General features: G+C 35.0%; 1 protein-coding gene across 1 annotated transcript; it reads left to right on the top strand.

Annotated features, from left to right (window-relative positions):
- On the top strand, positions 2,379-7,276 carry LOC104780397 (putative respiratory burst oxidase homolog protein J). Its single transcript, XM_010504889.1, has 13 exons — positions 2,379-3,117; positions 3,265-3,427; positions 3,501-3,663; positions 3,786-4,592; positions 4,716-4,811; positions 4,944-5,059; positions 5,168-5,270; positions 5,392-5,495; positions 5,590-5,743; positions 5,834-6,061; positions 6,299-6,427; positions 6,544-6,622; positions 7,067-7,276. The coding sequence occupies exons 1-13, from the start codon at positions 2,625-2,627 to the stop codon at positions 7,174-7,176; spliced, it is 2,745 nt and encodes a 914-aa protein (XP_010503191.1). The 5' UTR covers positions 2,379-2,624; the 3' UTR covers positions 7,177-7,276.

Below are 21,065 nucleotides of genomic sequence, written 5' to 3'. Positions count from 1 at the left end.
TTTCTTTCATCAATCACTTATGGATTTAAACAATCCATTTCATTTTCCACCAAATTTTGTAGATCTTCTTAATAATCAACAAGAAGGGAACAGTACAAATCACTTTCCTCTTGTTTCAACTTTATACCAAATGAGTTTACGAGAAATTCTACAATATAATACCCAATATAATATGAGTGGAGAGAGCGTCGATCCAGACCATGTTCAAAACACAACCGATCGCAGAGAAACAAGAAGCAAATAGAGTCCAACTGAAGATATCAGACTCATAAGTGCATGGTTAAATACTATCAAGGATCCAATTAAAAGTAACGAACAAAAAGGATCGACTTTTTGGAGTAGAATTGCTATGTATTATTCAAAAAGTCCAGCCATAGAAAACCTACCAAAGCGAGAATGGAACAACTCCAAGCAAAGGTGGGTAAAGCTAAATGCTAGCGTATGCAAATTTGTTGGTTGCTATGAGCATGTTTTGAGTCAAAGAACAAGTGGCCAATCCGAAGACGATGTTGTCAAAGTTGCATACCAAATCTACTACAACAATTACAAGACTAACTTCACTTTTGAGCATGCGTGGAGGGAACTTCGACACAATCAAAAATGGTGTAGTTCTTTCGACTCTCAAAGCTCTAAAGGTGGTGGAAGGTGAAAGAGAACAAAGTTGAATGAAGGTGGTTTATATTCTTCGAGCTCTAATGCGGAGAGTCCTAAGACCAAGTCTAGTGGAAGTACTTATTGGGTTGCTCATGATTTTTGTGGGCTAAATTTTAATTACAAAACTCAAAAGTTGGCCTCATTAGGAGGATAATCGCTTCTGAAATTTTTTGTTGTAGAAACGTTTCTCCTATTCTTTATATGCCATCGACAATTTTTATTGGTTCAGCTTTATTAAAAAATAAAAAATATAATTGTATAATTAAAGTATTATTTTTTGTTTTTTTGAGAATCTGGTGCCGTTTGTGTTAGAGATGCCCTAAGTGTAAAAGCAACTTTAATTAAAAACATAAAATATAATAATATTTAATTAAAAAGCAACTCAATAGATCAATCATTAAAGGACACTAGGTACCACCCGTACTATGCGCGGGATAAATCGATTTAAATAAAATATTATTTAGTAAAATTATTATTTGAAATTTAAGATTTGTTTATATAAAACAAAATATGTAAGTAAAGTTTTTTTCGTTTATTCAAATTTGCGTTTATATTCTGTAAAATACGTTTCACCCGTGAAATATTTAAACTAGGAAAATAATTTCAAGGTGGTGTAGAAAGTTTTGATGTCTTTTTGTGTTTCTAAAAATCAAATTCACATATTTTATGTTTCACATTATTATCTATATCACTATACCATTAAATAGACAAAAAAATATTTTAAACTAATTGATTTTATTTAAACTAATCTTAAGTTTAAGAATGCAATGAAAAAATGATAAATAAATGAATATTTTTTTTCTTGTTTGTGAAATATAATTTACCTTTAATAAGTAAATAGGTTATGTAAATAATAATTAAATACATTTTCAGATTTAATAGTTGATTAAATTTTTCATTTTTTAAAACTAATAGAAAAAACATTGGCTCATAATATTGAAGTGGTATATTTATGTAAATAACAATAAGAAGTAAGAGCATTTATTAAAAAATGTACAGAAATTTTGTGAGCGCGACATCTCAGCTTTTTTTTTTTTTAAGTTCAAAACTAGAGAAGTCTCTCTCCTTCTCTCTTCTTTTTTCTATTTTTTTATATTTTAATGATAAGAGATGGTGTGAGAAACCACTATTAGAGGTGGCTAGTGTCGTGCCTAAGTTCTTTGAAGTTTGGGACAAAAAATAAAATGTGGTCTACCAAATGTAATTGAATAATTATTTGTTTTTAAAACATAACGAGAAGTTGTAAAAATAAAAACATAACAGTGAAATGAATTATGCTAACATAGTTAAGAGGAGAAAAAGCGAACTACAATACAAAGTTAAGGGTTTAAATCTATATAGTGAAATGAATTATGCTAACATAGGTCAAACTATAAGAAAAATTCATATATGAGATAACTTAAATCTACTGAACCAACAAGATATTTTTAAATGTAGCCTAAAAATCAAGTCTATAAATTGTGGCTGTGGGCAAGCGCCCTTTACTTCATGGCTGATTCGAGAAATCCTTTCGTTTATTGTATTTTTACTACATTAGTTAATGATGGCCATTCAATAATTCGTTTCATCGTCCATTCTTTTACGGGGTTTTTTTTTGTGCGTAAATTGACCTCAAAGTTTACCTTAGAACTTCCTATTTTTAGTAACTCTTCATGTGTCCCTCTTCCCAAGTAAATAGACTATCCACAATGTTACAATTGACACACACAATAAGGAGGCTATTCTTAGTCTCTTCTCGTAGAATTATCGATACCGAAAACTTCGCAGAAGAAAAAGATCAAGAACTCACACGAATTAAGAGAGAAAATCAGAATCTCTCATGATTCCTTATCAACCAAAAACAAAGATTTCTAAGGGTCAAGCGTTTAATAGATGGCAGAACAACACGAAAAGAAAAAATGGTGTATCCTCATGTGCGTTGAAACTTAAATCATAGACGAAAAGGAAACGATACAAAGTTATAAGGCATCATGAAAAACAATAGAAAGGCTGGGACGGAGGACTCCGCGAAATGGATGTTAGAGAGCGTCGAGATAGATCCAAGTGGTGGGGGTTCGGTGAAACAACCGGAAAACATAACCAATAACAATAATCCCGAGAGTAGTACCGGTAGTGGTAATGGTGGTGGGATCTTGAGGAATATGTCTAAGAATCTCGGGGTGGGATCAATGATCAGATCTATGAGCGTGTCGAAATGGAGAAAGAGCGGGAATCTCGGATCCCCGAGCAGGAGAAAGAGTGGAAACTTGGGGCCTCCGCTACCTGTGGCCCAAGAAAAAAGACCAGGGCCACAAAGAGTTGAGAGGACTACATCTAGCGCGGCTAGGGGACTACAAAGTCTCCGGTTCCTTGATCGGACGGTCACTGGACGGGAACGAGATTCATGGAGATCGATCGAGAACCGGTTTAATCAATTCGCCGTTGACGGGCGGCTTCCCAAGGAAAAATTCGGCGTTTGCATTGGTAAAACTATGATTAATCCTTTTTTTTGTAGACGTAATCTTTACAAATAAGGTTATGTTTTTTATTTGTTGTTAACTTGAAAAGATTGTTCTTCAAATTAAAATAAAATGATGTTTTTTTATAATATAATTATGTATGTGTATTTAGGAATGGGAGATTCATTGGAGTTTGCGGCAGAAGTATACGAAGCATTGGGTAGGAGAAGACAAATAGACACAGAAAATGGGATTGACAAGGAACAACTCAAGCTTTTTTGGGAAGACATGATCAAGAAAGATCTCGACTGTCGCCTCCAGATCTTCTTCGACATGTAACCTCATATTTTTCATGTTGGTTATAATTTGTGAAATATATAGAGAAAAATGTTAACAGTTGCGGTTTAGGTGTGACAAGGACGGAGACGGGAAGTTAACAGAAGATGAGGTTAAAGAGGTTATAGTCTTGAGTGCATCCGCGAACAAGCTTGGGAATCTTAAGAAGAATGCAGCGTCTTATGCTTCGCTGATCATGGAAGAACTTGACCCGGACCAAAACGGTTACATTGAGGTTTCATCTTGATTCCATTTCCATAGCTATTTTTATGTTGCATATTTTGGTTTTTTTTTGTTAAAAGTTTTTGTGTTGCTGCCTTTGTCCACTCTGACATTTATTTAGTTTACATCGACCAGATGTGGCAACTCGAGGTGTTATTAACAGGAATGGTATCAAACGCTGACTCAAAAAAGATCGTGAGGAATTCGCAACAGCTAACGCGAGCCATGATCCCAAAACGTTACAGAACATCGACTAGTAAATACGTTTCAGTAACCGCAGAGCTAATGTACGAGAACTGGAAGAAGATATGGGTCGTCACATTGTGGCTCGCAGTAAACATCTTCCTCTTCACGTGGAAATACAATGACTTCACTACAAGCCCTCTTTACAACATCACCGGCCGCTGCGTTTGCGCCGCCAAAGGAACGGCCGAAATACTGAAACTAAACATGGCTTTGATCTTGGTCCCTGTTTTAAGAAGAACCCTAACGTTCCTCAGATCAACTTTCTTGAGTCACCTGATCCCATTCGACGATAACATCAACTTCCACAAGCTGGTAGCGTTGGCGATAGCGGTTATTTCCTTGCTCCACACGGCACTACATTTGCTTTGCAATTACCCGAGGCTAAGCACTTGCCCTCATGATTTGTACTCGAACTACGCGGGAAATCTCTTGGGGGTCAAGCAACCTACCTATTTAGGTCTAATGCTGACCCCGGTTTCGGTCACAGGAGTTCTAATGATCGTCATTATGGGTATCTCATTCACGCTTGCTATGCATTACTTCAGAAGGAACATAGTGAAACTGCGTAAACCATTTAACCGTCTAGCTGGATTTAATTCGTTTTGGTATGCTCACCATTTGCTGGTTATTGCTTATGCTCTTCTTATCATCCATGGTTACATTCTTATCATCGAGAAGCCTTGGTACCAAAAGACGGTAAGTTTATATACTACAATGAATATATGTTAAGAGATCTAGAGAGACGTAACGTAACATATTAACTAAACTTTAGAGTCTTAAGTTTTTTTACAAATACTTATGTTGTATGGAAAAATACAGACATGGATGTACGTGGCCGTGCCAATGGTTCTGTACGCGGGCGAGAGGCTCTTCTCACGAGTTCAAGAACACAACCATCGTGTCCACATTATCAAGGTAATTATTTAAGAGTGGTATATATATATATGCCTTCTTATAATTTTATGAATTAATTCTGATGATTATGAAGCGTAATATGTAATAACAATTTCATTGTTTTTTCTTCCCTCGTAAATTGTTTTTGCCTAGGCAATTGTATATTCAGGCAATGTTCTTGCACTCTATATGACAAAACCTCAAGGGTTAAAGTACAAAAGTGGTATGTATATGTTTGTCAAGTGCCCTGATATCTCCAAATTCGAATGGTAATAACATATTCTTCTAAATGATATAGTGTTATATAACTTACCAAAATAAATATTATATTTTTATCATTGAAAATATTTAATTGTCATTTTGTTTTTGTGATTTAGGCATCCATTCTCCGTCACTTCTGCACCCGGAGATGAATACTTGAGCGTTCACATAAGAGCATTAGGAGATTGGACCTCTGAACTTAGGAACAGATTTGCAGAAGTAATTTTCTTAATTTGTTTTTTTTTTTTTTTTTAATATGTTTGGATCACTTTCAATACATGTCATAACCAAAATCAAATTCCAAATTTGATATTTATAGTTACTTTTTGTTTTTTTGTAGACATGTGAGCCTCATCAATCATCCAAACCTAGTCCAAATAATCTTATTCGAATGGAAACAAGAGCAAGAGGTGCAAATCCTCTCATTGAAGAATCACAAGTCTTGTAAGTGAATTTTAACTTCTTGATAAATCAAGGATATTCTTACATAAGATGGTCCAAATTTGATCTCATTTGATCCATATATATCCACAACCAGATTTCCAAGAATTTTTATCAAGGGACCGTATGGGGCTCCGGCACAAAACTATCAGAAGTACGATATTCTTTTGTTAATCGGGCTAGGGATCGGGGCGACCCCATTTATAAGTATCCTAAAAGACATGTTGAACAATCTCAAACCTCCAAAACCTGTAAGTAATCTTTAACCAAAGTGAGTCTTGAAGAGACGATAAGACTATATGAAGCAAAGTATAAAGGGGTGTAAATTTTGGAAAATGCAGGGGCAAAAGCATGAAGGAAGTGTAGGAGGTGAAAGCGTAGGAGGTGCAAGCATTGGAGGCGCAAGCATAGGAGGTGCAAGCGTAGGAGGAGGTAGTGTAGGAGGAGGTAGTGTAAGTGGAGGTAAGAAGTTTCCACAAAGAGCATATTTTTATTGGGTGACAAGAGAGCAAGCTTCTTTCGAATGGTTCAAGGGAGTTATGGATGATATTGCAGTGTATGACAAAACCGTAAGTTCTAATATCCAGTTTCAAAAAGTATGAATTGAGTTTTAAATTATACATGTTGTAAATTTTCATATTAGTTTTGTGATAGTCTATTAATATACAAAAATATATACTATAATGTTAGTCTTCAATTGATTTTACAATACGTTGGGAAAGCTTAATGATGTCACGCATTTAACATAGGATATTTTTTATCTATATCTTTATGATATATTTTTGTGTGTGTAATGTATTTGGCAGAACGTGATAGAGATGCATAACTACTTAACAAGTATGTACGAAGCAGGAGATGCAAGATCTGCTCTAATCGCTATGGTCCAGAAACTTCAACATGCCAAAAACGGTGTTGATATCGTCTCCGAGAGCCGAGTATGTTTAAACTTTTTTTTCTTTATTATTTCCACTTTGATATTTCATTTACCTTAGTTCTATTTCTCATCGCTATTTAAAATAATAGAAATTTCCTATATTCCCACCTGATTCAGATACGAACCCATTTTGCAAGACCTAATTGGAGGAAGGTTTTTTCTGAATTGTCAAGCAAGCATGAAACTTCTCGCATAGGTAATTGGTTCTTTTATTTATATTAAAACACTCTTTAATATTGCTAGCAAAATACTTTAAGTGTTTTTTTTTTCAATATTCAAGTTTAGTTCTCATTCCATGTATGGAATTAGAGAATCTTCATGTGTTTACCTTTGGTCGGTTTTTTTTTATATTAGTTGCATAATAAGCACTTTTTTGCATTATTTTTTTTTTTAAATGGAAGATGTTTAAAGAATCTATAATCATGATAGTGATTTCTGGCCTTATTATTTTGGATTTCTTTTCACCTAGCTAGACTATAAAGATATAAATAAATTTTAGTTTAGTTGGTAAAGAAAAATTATAAGGGAATAGGTTTATGTTTCTTTTTTGGGACTCTTTTTTTTTTTTCATTTGAACTTTTGTATTTCATAACATTTTTTATTTATTTGAGATGATCTTAATTTATATGGTTGATTTCAGGTGTGTTCTATTGTGGAAGTCCAACGCTTGTTCGACCACTAAATTCACTTTGTCAAGAGTTCAGTCTGGAGTCGTCCACCCGATTTACTTTCCACAAAGAGAATTTCTAACTTTTTTTTTGTTTCTTTTCATAAAATTGTTTGTAATATATTGGTTATTATTGAAACAAGAATTTTTGAGTTGAGTTATCTCACTTAGACTTAAGGACAGTTTGTAGTTAGGTATGTACTGTATAGTCATTAATTATTCACGTTGTGAAAGATAAATCTCAAGATAAAATTTTATTTCAGTGACATTTTTAAAATTAAAATAGTTGATGTAATGCCCTCAACATTATTTATTAGTTTAAATGGAAATTAATTTGTCCTATCATTTAATGACTAAAGTCTTTTTAAACTAAATTTATTCTCACAACGCACTGGATTTCAAATTTTATAATATTAACAATACAAATTACTGAAAATAAATATAGTCATGTTACAACTATAATTTTTCTTTACCAACTTAAAAAGTTACAACTATCAACTATATTTATTTTATTATCTTACCAAGAAATAATAAAGTATAGAAACTATTAAAAATATTTGATAGGTACCACATAATANTTTTTTTTTTTTTTTTTTTTTTTTTTTTTTTTTTTTTTTTTTTTTTTTGTCAAACAACAAAAGTTAGATCTTGTTAGTATATCTTATGGTTTTGGCATATTCTTATCTTATAGTAAATGCAAATTTGATCATCAATTTAGGGATGGATAGATGTAACATCCATCCATGTCGCTTCAATGAGTTTGACGAGCACGATCTACTAATCAAACCAAGAATTTTTCGACCAAGTCATGAATACCAATGTCCTCTTATTTTGAAGCAAGATTGCCCTGAGCATCAATGTGAAACCAACTAATATTGAGTCAACATGGTTGCTTTGGATCACAAAATAGAACCAGCCATGGAGTCAAAATTAACAGTATAGAACTTGACTAGAAACTTAATTAAGATCATAATATTTTGCTAAATAAGATAAGATTGGAGAACTCCTTCACTCTTACCAGGATCTCGCGTGCGTCAAATGTGATGGCAGATTATTTTGTTCTTTCTGAAATTTCTTTTGTAAACTCTTATCTTCCGTTTTGGGCAACCAATCTTGAAGTTATCTTTTAATTAAATGTTTGGTTGATAAAAAAAAAAGATAAGATTGGAGAATCTACTTAAAAAGTTTATTTTACTTTACACAATCAATAAACCCAAATATATTTCCATTTTTGTAAAAGATAATGTAGTTATCTTTAAGATACGGTAGATGTACAACAAGAAAAAATGAAAATTTTTAAGATAATGTAGAACAAAAAAAAAAAAAAAAAATTTTAAGGTTTACCAAAGTCAAACACTAAAATCTAAAAAGCTGTGTATCTTCCCATTCTTCTCGTCTCAGTTTCACTCTTTATAGCACGGTGGGCCATCATAAATTTCCTAGCACACAGAAATAAATGATATGATCATGAGACTATCCAAAAAGATTTTTGAGTTTTGTTCAACACGAACGAAGTCAAAGATCAACTCTTCCGGCCAAACTACTATTTGGGATACATTCCATTTGCCAAAGGAGGTTAATCTAGTTGTTCACTTGAAGAGTTTTAGGTCCAATTGGTTTAGGAGCTTCCAGAATTATGTTTGGCAACCAGGAGTTCTTTTCTACTAAGCCCAAGATGAAGAAATGATACAGTTCATGTTGTTTCTCATCAGCAAATTAGATCAAGGAACCAACGAGATAAAAGACCAAGGGATGCACTTAATGGGCTAATTCAAGAGCTTATGGCCAATGAGAGCATGGGAAATTATATTGGGGATGATGTCTATCAAATCCAGCCCACTTTGAACCTAAATCAAGTCCAAGAAAGCCCAAAATAATCACTCTATTTTGTTGTCAAAGAGAAGTGACGAAAATTAGAGTTTAACTCACCTTGGGAAGGCAAACTTCAAGAGTTGAATCTTCATTCAACTATCTATCTTTATTGTTCTTTTTAGTTTCAAGAATAATACTTGGCTTTGTTACCAAGTTTCCTTATCCTATATAAACTCACGTAAGAGCAAAGAAATAATAAATCCAACTTTTTTATAAAACATTTTCTTTTGAGAGTGATTCTCTTATGTTCTTTGTGAACAAAACCGATTGCTTGGTGTGATTTCAACAATAAAAACCGACTACTTGGTGTGATTCCAATAGTCAAAACCCGATCTCCTTGGTGCGAGGCTGAGAGATCCAATCTTTTTGGTGCGAGGCTGAAAGATCAAACCGGTATATCAAGAGTCTTTCCGCAACTCTTGTGCGACCATTCATTCCACCATCCTTATTCTTGAGGTCTCATTGTCTTTAGAATCAAGGTGTCTCTATCAACCAACTCGAAGGTGCCGATTCCTTGGGAGAATCATATCAAGTGGTATCAGAGCACACCCTTGAGTTTGGTAATCTATCATTCGATCTTCTAACCTTTCACCTTCTTTCTATCATTTTCTGTCTCTTCATCTTCTTTCTATCTTTCATTCTCTTTCTATTTTTCATCTTCTTTCTTTCATCATCTATCTTTTCATCGTCATATTTATTTATTTAATTTTGTATTCAGTTTTATAAAAAAAAAGGGAGAAAAAAACAGAAGAAAAAAAAAACCCCCGTTCTAAAAAAAAAAAAAAAAAAAACCTGTTCTAATCAAAAAAAAAAAAGAGAGAGAGAAGAACGCGTTCTTATCAAAAATAAAAAATGTCTAATGATCAACAAGTTCAAGCACTTATGGGAGAGATGCGATGGTTGATGAGGGTTGAGATGAGTGCAATCTACAAGAGGTTGGATGAAGTTCAAGCGGAGGCGCAACAAAGAGAACCACAAATGTTGCACCATAGAAGAGAAAGAGATCAACCTAGAGTAGAAAGGGCTGATGATTATTACACTACTCAATCATCAAGAACAAGCCATAGGAGGTCACAACACAAAGATGGCATGGATGAAACTGATGACAACATTGGAGGTAATAAGTTGAAGATTCCTACCTTTCAAGGCAGGAATGACCCATATGCATACCTAGAGTGGGAGAAAAAGATTGAGTCGGTTTTTAGTTGTCAAAACTATTGCGAGATGAAGAAGGTACAAGTTGCAGCCACTGGATTTTGTGATTATGTTATTGCTTGGTGGGATCAATTGGTGATAAGTAGGAGGAGAAATGGAGAACACCCTATTGAGACTTGGGCAGATTTGAAGTCTATTTTGAGGATACGATATGTTCCCAACCATCACCATCGTGGTTCAAATCATATTCCAAGGAGGACTTCTAGACCTACTGATGGAGCGTCTACTGTCACACCAAGTTACCAACGAGAAAAGACGTCTCTTGTTTCTATGGAAGAGAAAATTGTATTTGATTTGTCACCATCACCAAAGGAGCATAAGGAGTTGCTGGTTCAGAATAATCTGTTAGAAATAACAGATTCACCTATTGAGCAAACGGAAGCCGAAGAACCAGAGCACAAAGAGGTCAGCAAAAATCAAAGTGAGGAAGCCGCAAAGGAAGGCATGATCATCAACAACCTTGGCAGTATGGATGATTCAGCTAATACACCAACAAAGAGGTATCCAATATTATCTACACTTGAAGAATATACTCTTGATTTTAAAATGGTGGAAGCGGTGGACTTTGTTTTCGGAGATTCAGCATTTTTCAAACCAGAAAACGGAGTAAAAAGTCTACTAGCAAGGGTTATGGAACCAAGTAGAGAAAAGCCAATGATACACTTCTGGTCAAGTAAGATGGAGCAAGTTTTAGATCTTGAAGTAATAAAGAAAGGTCTCACTAAAAGCATTGCAACTTTGCCTCATCATCAACAATATGGAGTCTTATATTCCCTCAAAGAGAAGCCACCAGAATCACTTCAACACTCTCCAACCCATGGCCTTACAGTTTCGAGGACGAAACTTTTTCAAGAGGAGGGGTATGGTATGATCATGAGACCATCCAAGAAGATTCTTGAGTTTTGTTCAACACGAACGAAGTCAAAGATCAATTCTTCCGGCCAAACTACTATTTGGGATACATTCTATTTGCCAAAGGAGATTAATCTAGTTGTTCACTTGAAGAGTTTTAGGTCCAATTGGTTAAGAGCTTCTAGAATTATGTTTGGCAACTAGGAGTTCTTTTCTACTAAGCCCAAGATGAAGAAATGATACAGCCCATGTTGTTTCTCATCAGCAAATTAGATCAAGAAGCCGAAGAGATAAAAGACCAAGGGATGCACTTAATGGGCTAATTCAAGAGCTTATGGCCAATGAGAGCATGAGAAATTATATTGGGGATGATATCTATCAAGTCCAGCCCACTTTGAACCTAAATCAAGTCCAAGAAAGCCCAAAATAATCACTATATTTTGTTGTCAAAGAGAAGTGACGAAAATTGGAGTTCAATTCACCTTGGGAAGGACACCTTAGGAAGGCAAACTTCAAGAGTTGAATCTTCATTCAACCATCTATCTTTATTGTTCTTTTTAGTTTCAAGAATAATATTTGGTTTTGTTACCAAGTTTTCTTATCCTATATAAACTCATGTAAGAGCAAATAAATAATAAAACCAACTTTTTTATAAAACTTTTTCTTTTTGAGAGTGATTCTCTTCTGTTCTTTGAGAACAAAACCGATTGCTTGGTGTGATTCAAACAATCAAAAACGACTACTTGGTGTGATTCCAACAGTCAAAACCCGATCTCCTTGGTGCGAGGCTGAGAGATCCGATCTTTTTGGTGTGAGGCTGAAAGATCAAACCGGTATATCAAGAGTCTTTCCGCAACTCTTGTGCGACCATTCATTCCACCATCCTTATTCTTGAGGTCTCATTGTCTTTAGAATCAAGGTGTCACTATCTACCAACTCGAAGATGCCGATTCCTTGGGAGAATCATATCAATAAAAATTAAACATTATTACCGGCAAAAAAATGGAAAATAAGCATTTTTAGTTTTGATGTTTACTATCTTGTCTCTTTTAGCTGGAAGAAAAATACTTTATTTAAATATAGTTAAATTTAAAATACCTCATTTTCAAATTTGTTGGTAGATTCGACTCCGAGTATTTAACAGCCGTTAACGGCGTTACAAAATTGACGGATGGTGTGAAGTTTTAACCTTACATGTTGCAAGATATATACAATTATAATACAAACCTTGTAATACAAACTTTGTCAATACACTAATCTAGTGTGGTGGTTACACATGTGAAACATATTTGCCACTGTATGTGGGTTCAATTCCTAAATCATCACTTTTTGTCTCTTTTTTTTCTACCGCCATTAACGAACTTTAACAGATTTGACCTTGCTTCAGCTCCTCTGTGTCTTGTCAAAACCACCGCCACAACTTTTGACCTTGTTTCGTCTTCTCCGCGTCTTGTCACAACTGCCGCCACAACTTATGACCTTGCTTTGTGTTAGCTTTGGGACCCAAGCTCGAGAAGAAATGACGAAAGCAAAAGTGAAGAAAGAGTGAGATAGAGGTAATGCGCATATAACAGCGAAGAGTATAAGATACGGAGAGAAATATAGAAACTTTAGGTTTATTAATTGCATAAGGATAACTCTAATCAGGCTCCTCCCTTAAAAATTAATTATTCATAGTTCTCTTTAATTAAAACGACAATGCATTGGTCACAACACAACAATCCTTGTATAAAACAACATTCTACTCCATTCAGTGTATTCACCTCCTTTAGCCACTTTTAACTTGATTCTTCTTTCCCCATTGTCTTGCTCTTCTTCCTTTAGTTCTAAGTTTCTTCTTCATGAAAGCCACTAGAACTCTGAGCCTATCAATACTTCCCCGCAGAAGACTGATCTTTTCCTCAAGATCAAAGTCCTGAAACTGTTTTATCAGAACAATGAGTGATTCCTAAGTAGATTCCATGGACGGTTACCCTTTCCACTGCACCAGCACTTCAATTTTGGTTCCTTGAGCAGACTTGCTAATGTCTAATAGAGTCTCTGGTTCAATTGCCCACTCCAAATCCGGTGTAAGTTTGGAGGAAGCTATTGAGCCTGATAAGGTGTTGGAACATCAAGCTTAAGTTGGGACACATGGAAGACAAAATGTATATTGTTATGGCTAGGCAGTTCCAACTTATAAGCAACCCTACCAATTTTCTACGGAATTTTTAAGGACCACAAAACCGCTGTGACAACTTTTTATTCCTCCTTTGTACCAGTGAACTCTGTCTGTAAGGCCGCAACTTTAAATACACCTATTCTCCAACTTCCAAATCAACTTGTCGCATATGCTTATTCGCTTCTTTCTGCATTTTGTATTGGGCCAACTGAATGTTCTCCCTTAATTCCACCAGAAGTCTATCACGGTCTGTCAACAACTCTTCCACCACAGCATTTGGTGTAGGAGTGTCCCCATAAAGTAGGATTTTGGGAGGATCATGCTCATACAAGTTAAAGAACGGAGTGTTCTGTATAGAAGAGTGAACTGAAGTGTTATACCATAACTCTGCCCGTGGCAACCCCTATGCCCAACTAGACGGTCTCCTACTGGTGAAGCAACGCTAATAAGTTTCAAGGCAAGTAGCTTTCTGTAACTTAAACAACTAAGACCAGAAGCTACTGAGGAATATATGATCCCTGTCAGACACAAAACGCTCAGGTAATCCATGGAGCTTCACAACATCGCGGATGAATGTTTCTGCCACTACCCTTGCAGTAAAAGGATGCTTTAAAGCAATGAAGTGAGCATACTTGTTCAATCTGTCAACCACCACAATAATTGAGTTAAACCCTTTTGATTTTGGTAAACCCTCCATGAAATTAAGGCTTATGTCAGTTCAAACTTGTGTTGGAATAGGTAAAGGTGATAACAATCTTGTAGGAGACAAGGTGGAATACTTGTTTTCCTGACAAACCTGACACTTCAGAATGAAATTTTCCACATCCTTTCGCATACCTCTCCAAGTAACCTCATGTGGCAACCTATTTTAAGTTTTCAGAGGTTCTTCATGCCCACCCACATCACTAGCATGAAATTGCTCCAAAATGTTTAAAATGAAGGGAGATCTCTGAGGTACCACCAAACACCCATTCTTAATCAATATCCCTTTGCTCAAATTGTAGCCTGGAGTAGAAGCTGAATTACTTTCCAGAGATGCAAGAATGACCCCCATCTCCTTATCAGCTCTCACCTCCTTTAGAAGGACTTCGTTTTCAAGATTTAATGGAGCCTTCAACATCAGTTGATTCATTACCTCCACCACCGACATCCTGGATAAAGCATTAGCCACACGGTTTTTAATCCCTGGCTTATACTCGATGCAGTAGTTAAGGCCTATCAACTTGGCAACCCATCTCTGTTGGACAGTGGAGACAAATTTTTGCTCTAATAAATGTCTGAGGCTCCTCTGGTCAGTATTGATGACGAATTCTGGACTAGTAAGATAATGCATCCATTTGACCACTACCATCACTATCGCCAAAACCTCCCTCTGATATACCGACTTGATTCTCCCCTTGGAAGAGAAAGCTTGGCTAAGTAAGGATATAAGTATTTTGTTTAGAGACAATACTAGGTGTCCGTCTCAATGGTGAACTCTTGGTTAAAATCAGGCAAAGCAAGGACTGGTAAACTGGTCACAGCTTGTCTGAGAGTGTGGAAAGCTGTTGTAGCTTCTGCAGTCCATAGAAATCTAGTTTTCTTAAGTAGTTCAGAAATAGGTCTTGCCTTTTGTCCGTAATTCTTCAAAGACCGACCATAGTAACCGGATAAACCCATTAACTTTGTGATACTCTTGGGAACAGGTCATTGTAGCATTGTATCTACCTTTTCTGGATCGGCAGCCACCCTTCTGTAGAGATATTTTGACCCAAATAAGATACCTCTGAGGTATTAAATGAGCATTTCTTGGCATTGGCATAAATTCGTGCTGCTGCTCAACTTAAGTACTACCTTTAAATGTTTCAGATATTTATAGATGTTAGGACTGCAGACGAGAATGTAGTCAACGAAGACCAACACGAATTTCCTGAGGAAAGGCCTGAACAGATCATTCCTGATGTACTGCAAGGTAGATGATGCATTTGTCAAACCAAAGGCATGAATACGAACTTGTAATGGTCTTGGTGGGTTTTGAAAGCCATCTTCTTCATGGCTCTATCTTTCATTCTGATTTGGTGGTATCCAGATTTCAAATCAAGCTTGGAGAAAACAGATGCTCCTTGCAATTAATCAAGCAATTCTTCTATGACAAAAATGGGGTACATGTCAGGTATTGTACCCTTGTTGAGAGCACGGTAATCGACACAGAAAAGCCACCTTCTATCTTTTTCTTGACCAACAAAACCGGACTGGAGTATGGGCTCACGCTTGGTTTGATAATTTCTGCCGCCAACATCTCTTGTACGAGCTTTTCAATCTCATTTTTCTGGATGTATGAGTACATGTATGGACAAAGAATGATAGGAGTAGTACTAGCCTGAAGATTGATGGAATCCTCGCGGTTTCGAGTAGGAAGAAGACATTACGACATGTCAAACACATTCTAAATTGTTTAACCAAAGCATCCACTGCTCACACGTTAGATATTTTCTTATATGTTTGTCCCTTACTCTCGAATAGAGTATTGAGCTCCAGCTAATAATCTTCTCCTGAATGTTAGACGACCCTTTCTATGGAATGTAGAGAAATGGACTCCTTACTGAGAGCTGGATCACTAACTATAGTCACCCACATAGCACCGATCTTCCAACTCAGAGTTCTTTTCAACCAGTTGATCCTGGTGTCACCCAAAGTTGTTAACCAAGAGTAACCCAGAATCACACATGTGTTACCTAAATCAATCACCAGAAGTTCCTCCGTTATTTCTACTCCTTGGATATCCAAGAGTGTACTAGACACTCTTCCTTTACCTTTCAGAACTCTACCACCACCTACTCGCACTCCAAACCCGCGGGTAGTAGAGATAGACAATCCCAGTTCCTTCACCAACCCTTCGTCAATAAAACTTCTAGTAGCACCTGAAATAACCAAAACCACGACATCTCGATCACTAATTTTACCCATCATTCTCATTGATTTCTCATCAGTCAGTCCAGACATTGAGCTGAGAGAAAGGACCTCATACTCATGTATCTCATTGACATCAGCTTCCAACACTTCTTGAGGTTGTGGTTCTTCCACTGCATCACAGTACTGCTCATCTTCCTCTTCTACTGCCAAACATTTAAACTTATGCTGATGTTTGCAACAGTGACCTAGAAACCACTTATCTCACAGTTCCTACAAGGGTTATTGTTGCGAGTTTCATTTCCCCTTGAAGGTTTCTTGAAGTCTCTATGAGATTTCATGAGTCGCTTGCCTTGAGATTGGTCCATTGGTCTCTAAGAGCTTGTTCCCTGACCATGCGAGGAAGAATTAAAGGACCTAATTGTCTGTTGTGATTGAAGGCTAGTATTCTCACTATCATGGTATTCGATCATCTTGGCTTTGTCCACTATCTCGGCCATATCAAAGGGTCTGCAACGAACCACCTGGTCACAGATGCTCTTTCGTAACCGTCTAAGGAAATCAGACTCCAACAGGTCATCAAAAACATGAGGAAGCTGCACAGCTAGCTCCTCAAACATCTCATGGTACTCCTCGACACTACCATGTTGGTGAATACTCATGAGTTGGTCCAAAGGAGACAAACCCCAGCTTGGTTTGAACTTGACCTTGAACTTTTCCATAAAATTCTTCGATATACCAATCCTTTGCCTATCTTACGCCATCCGTAACCAAGTAACCAACGAAATGGTGAGAAAGGAAATCGCCATATCTATCTTTGCATACTCTGTTGTCCCTCGACTGGCAAATCATTTCTTCAACCGGAAAAGCCAATCTTTGGGGCTTTTTCCTTCGAATATAAGTAGTTCTATCTATCTGTTTTGGTATTCTGGAGAGTAACGAGGCGAAATGACTTGTTGGTCAGTGGAGCCGAGTACCTCAACTCTGAAGGTTTCAGATGAGATTCCTTCTTTGGCTTTGGTAATATTCCAACAGGTGGCTGATTGAAATATCTGGTAAGCAGTGTCATGCGTGAACCCTGGTGGAGCAGATTCGGGACCTACTCCACTTGGTTGCAAAGGATCTTTTGTAGCATATTCTTGATAAACACGATGTCACTATCTTGTTGTTCAGCCCGCTGTGTTAGTGAAGGCGACAACGGATACTTCTGGGAGGGTGACTCAAGCTCACTTGAATCGATTTGTTTCTCTTTACCGATAGCTGCAACTGGAAGAGGAGCCATAGAAGCTCTCAACGAAAGCACCACTTGTTAGGTTTGGAACCCTAACTCGAGAAGAAATGACGAAAGCAAGAGTGAAGAAAGAGTGAGATAGAGGTAATGCGTCTATTATGGTGCTGAATATAAGATAAGGAGAGAAATGTAGAAACTTTAGGTTTATTAATTGCATAAGGATAACCCTAATCATGTTCCTCCCTAAAATACACATTATTCATAGTTCTCTTTAATTGAAACGACAATGCATTAGTCACAACACAACAATGCTTGTTTAAAAGAAACCTTCTACCCCATTCAGTGTCATCACCTCCCTTAGCCATTTTTAACTTGATTCTCCTTTCCCTACACTAGATTACTTTTTACGGTCATTCATGTTATTATAAAATATAATATTAAATACGCTATTAAATCATTCATCGATTAAAAACTGAAGAAAATTACATTAATTTCTTATTTGGTACTCTTAATTTTCTTATATTATAATATTTTTAACACATCAAACTTTGTCTACTATAATCATTTTTCTATATAAATTTTTACTATATGTTTATAATAATTAATAATTACAAATATTTTTCTTATTAATTGCTTATATTTCCTATTAGAATTATTAATAAATAGATTAATTTTGGTTTTCCATACTTTTCAAAAATACTAATTGTAACCCTTTTATTTAGGATCTTTTAATTTTTCCTATATTTTTTAAATAAAATTTACTTTCACACATGTCAAAATATTATCAATATACTTGACATATGTCGCAATTATATGAATTAATAACTCCGAAAAAGTAAGTTCTATATAACAAGATATAATTATTATGACATTGAGAACTCTACAATGTAAAGTGCAAAAGTTGTTCTTAAACCAATTCAAATATCGAGATATTATGAATACCATATAGATATGTAAGTTACAACATAGATAAATTAAAATCATAACTAAAGAATAATTTCTCATATTTGTATTTTCAATCGCAATATAATTACTGATGAATATACACTAAATATTTGTGTACTTCTTCTTGAAATGATTTCATAATATATAATAAAAACAAATGAATATATGTGCTTTGATTGATGTTCTTCCGATTCATCTCATGATTTGAAACCAGTAAACATCTAACGATCGTTCTTTGAGATTTTATAGATCTCTTTATATTCTTTCTTCATTTCTTTACCCAAATAACCTCCTCTAAAATGGATTAATTGTGAGTTACTTTAGTGCAGTGGCTGATGGTAAGTCCGATCGTAACAGGAAAAGATATTATATCACGAAATAGTTAATTACAGAAAATGAATAATTATTTTGACAAATTTTATGATATCTAATAAAATTTACAAAAGCAAATAAGTTGAGGATAATGATAAAAGAGATTATGAATAACTATTCATTGCGGAAAAATATGTAGTCAAAGTAATTTGACGATATAAGTAAGATATCACACGTGTGATTAACATAAATGATATTCATGAATTTACTTATGTTGATCAATGTAAAAGATCATCATATTTTTCATTTAAAAAACAATGAAGGATGTATTAAACATGTTTGACAGATTAATAGTTTTTGTTAAATATATTATATTTTTAATACATCTTCTAGAAGATTAATAGATAATTTTTGTTTGTTTTTTAAAAAATAGTAAATTTATGAGATATAAAATAAGCAAAAACAAATTGTTACATTAAATTTTAATTTTAATATCCAAAATTAAGAAATATATTTTCATATGGTAGATACAATAATCTCAAAATATTTAATATTTTCTTAGTAAATCATTAACTGTAAATCTATATCATATATGTAGTAATTAAATTTCAGGTAACGCAACAAATACACTAACAAAAACCACTTTGCTACATTTTTAAATTTAGTAACAATTTTCATATGTAGTTCATTTAGATCATGATATTTAGTGAATAAAAATTGTTTTGAATGATTTGTAATAATAAATGAGGATATATAATCAAATTTTGTATTATGATACTTAAATTAGCAATATTATTATGAAACTAATTATTAAATTAAAAAGTACTAAGTTCAATCATATTTACAGTTTAATAATTTTATTAAATGTTAAATAACTTAAGTAAATTATGTTCAATATAAAGAGATATGTACAATAAATTGAATCTATACATTTTCGATTATGATATAAGTGAACTAACATATTGCTACACATATTAAAAAGCAAATTAACGATCCAGATACAGAAAATACTAGAGATTGGAAATATGATCAAAAGTCAAAACACAACATACCATGAGCATATATACAGTATTATATGATAAGTAATTGCATAATGTTCAAATATATATATTTATTTTAATAAAAAAGTTACAACAACAGAACTAAAATATGTATAACATGTAAATGTGGATGAGGTGCAAATAATAAAGTGCAGAAAGTAAATAACACAAGAACTTTGTTAACGAGATTTGGTTTTTCCTATTCCCCAGGACCACGTCCAGATTTCGATTCCACTAGAACAAGAAAACAAATACAACCTATTCGCAAACGCGTAAATTAAGCACAACCCTCTTAATTCACCGCTCCGTTCTATAACATGAAATCTTAAGGATAATTCTCTACCCTTAACTAGACTAACACCAAACCTAGATTTAAACCAAGATAACCTAACATTGGGCTAAACTCCCCTGAGCCTAGACTTCAGATCTTCAACTCTCTTGAGCAACCTTCACACACACGTCACACCAACGAACAAAGAAGCTTGAACAACCCAAGCACCAAACCGCGAAACTAAGCCGCACACAAACACAGAAAGCTCTCTAGGATTTATCTTTATCTCTCAGCTCTCTTCCTTCTCTAGGACGTGCCCAACACCTCCTTATATACCCATCAAGACTTCCTAATCACCATAAGAGAATATTTCCAAATTTCATAAGAAAATACCTTTTTACTTTTTGCTATTTTCCTTTTCTTTGTAAAACTCCAATTTAATCAACCCAATAAATAGTTGTTTTCCTCTTCAATTAATCCTCAAATCTTCCTTCAATATTGTCTTCAAACCTTCTAGAAACTTCTCACGCACATAAAACAACAACAATTCTGTATCACGTCTTAAATCACACAGACACTACTTCAGCCATCCAATACATCTTCATTCTCCCCCTTTTTGACTATGCTTGTGAACTCATCAGTTCAAACAACTAAACACATCACCAAACACATCTTCATTGTCCCCCTGAATGAGTCACAACATGGTCAAAACTAATTGAAAAATTCTCCCCACTTTGCAATACGCGGTTGATAGCCTAGTACACCACCTCCAACGAAATTATCTTTTCTAACCCATATCTTGTTGCACTTTAGACCTCCATGATTGACTCCTTGAATGAATCTAAAACAATTCCTCTTAATATGTCCTTGAACTCCACAATGATAACATGTAGGACCTTGAAACCTTACATCATAAGCATTCTCCATTCGGCTCCTCTCTCTCAACAATCTGAAACATCTTGGCCTAATATGCCCAACAACACCACAATGATGACAAACAGATCGAAAAACTTGTCTAGGTGCACTCTGCAATTCGAAAATATTTTTACTATGCTCTTTCACACATACATTCTCTGAAGCAATCTTTGAAGCAGTCTTTGCAGTCTCTAACACAGTTCCTGATGCAGACGTGATTTTTTCACTTGAAACAAACACTCTATCCGGTTTTGAAACTTTTCCTTCAT

Source organism: Camelina sativa, chromosome 4, assembly GCF_000633955.1.
Source record: "Camelina sativa cultivar DH55 chromosome 4, Cs, whole genome shotgun sequence".
NCBI lineage: Eukaryota > Viridiplantae > Streptophyta > Magnoliopsida > Brassicales > Brassicaceae > Camelina > Camelina sativa.
Note: the sequence above shows the minus strand (reverse complement) of the source record. Positions and strands in the feature narration are given on the sequence as shown.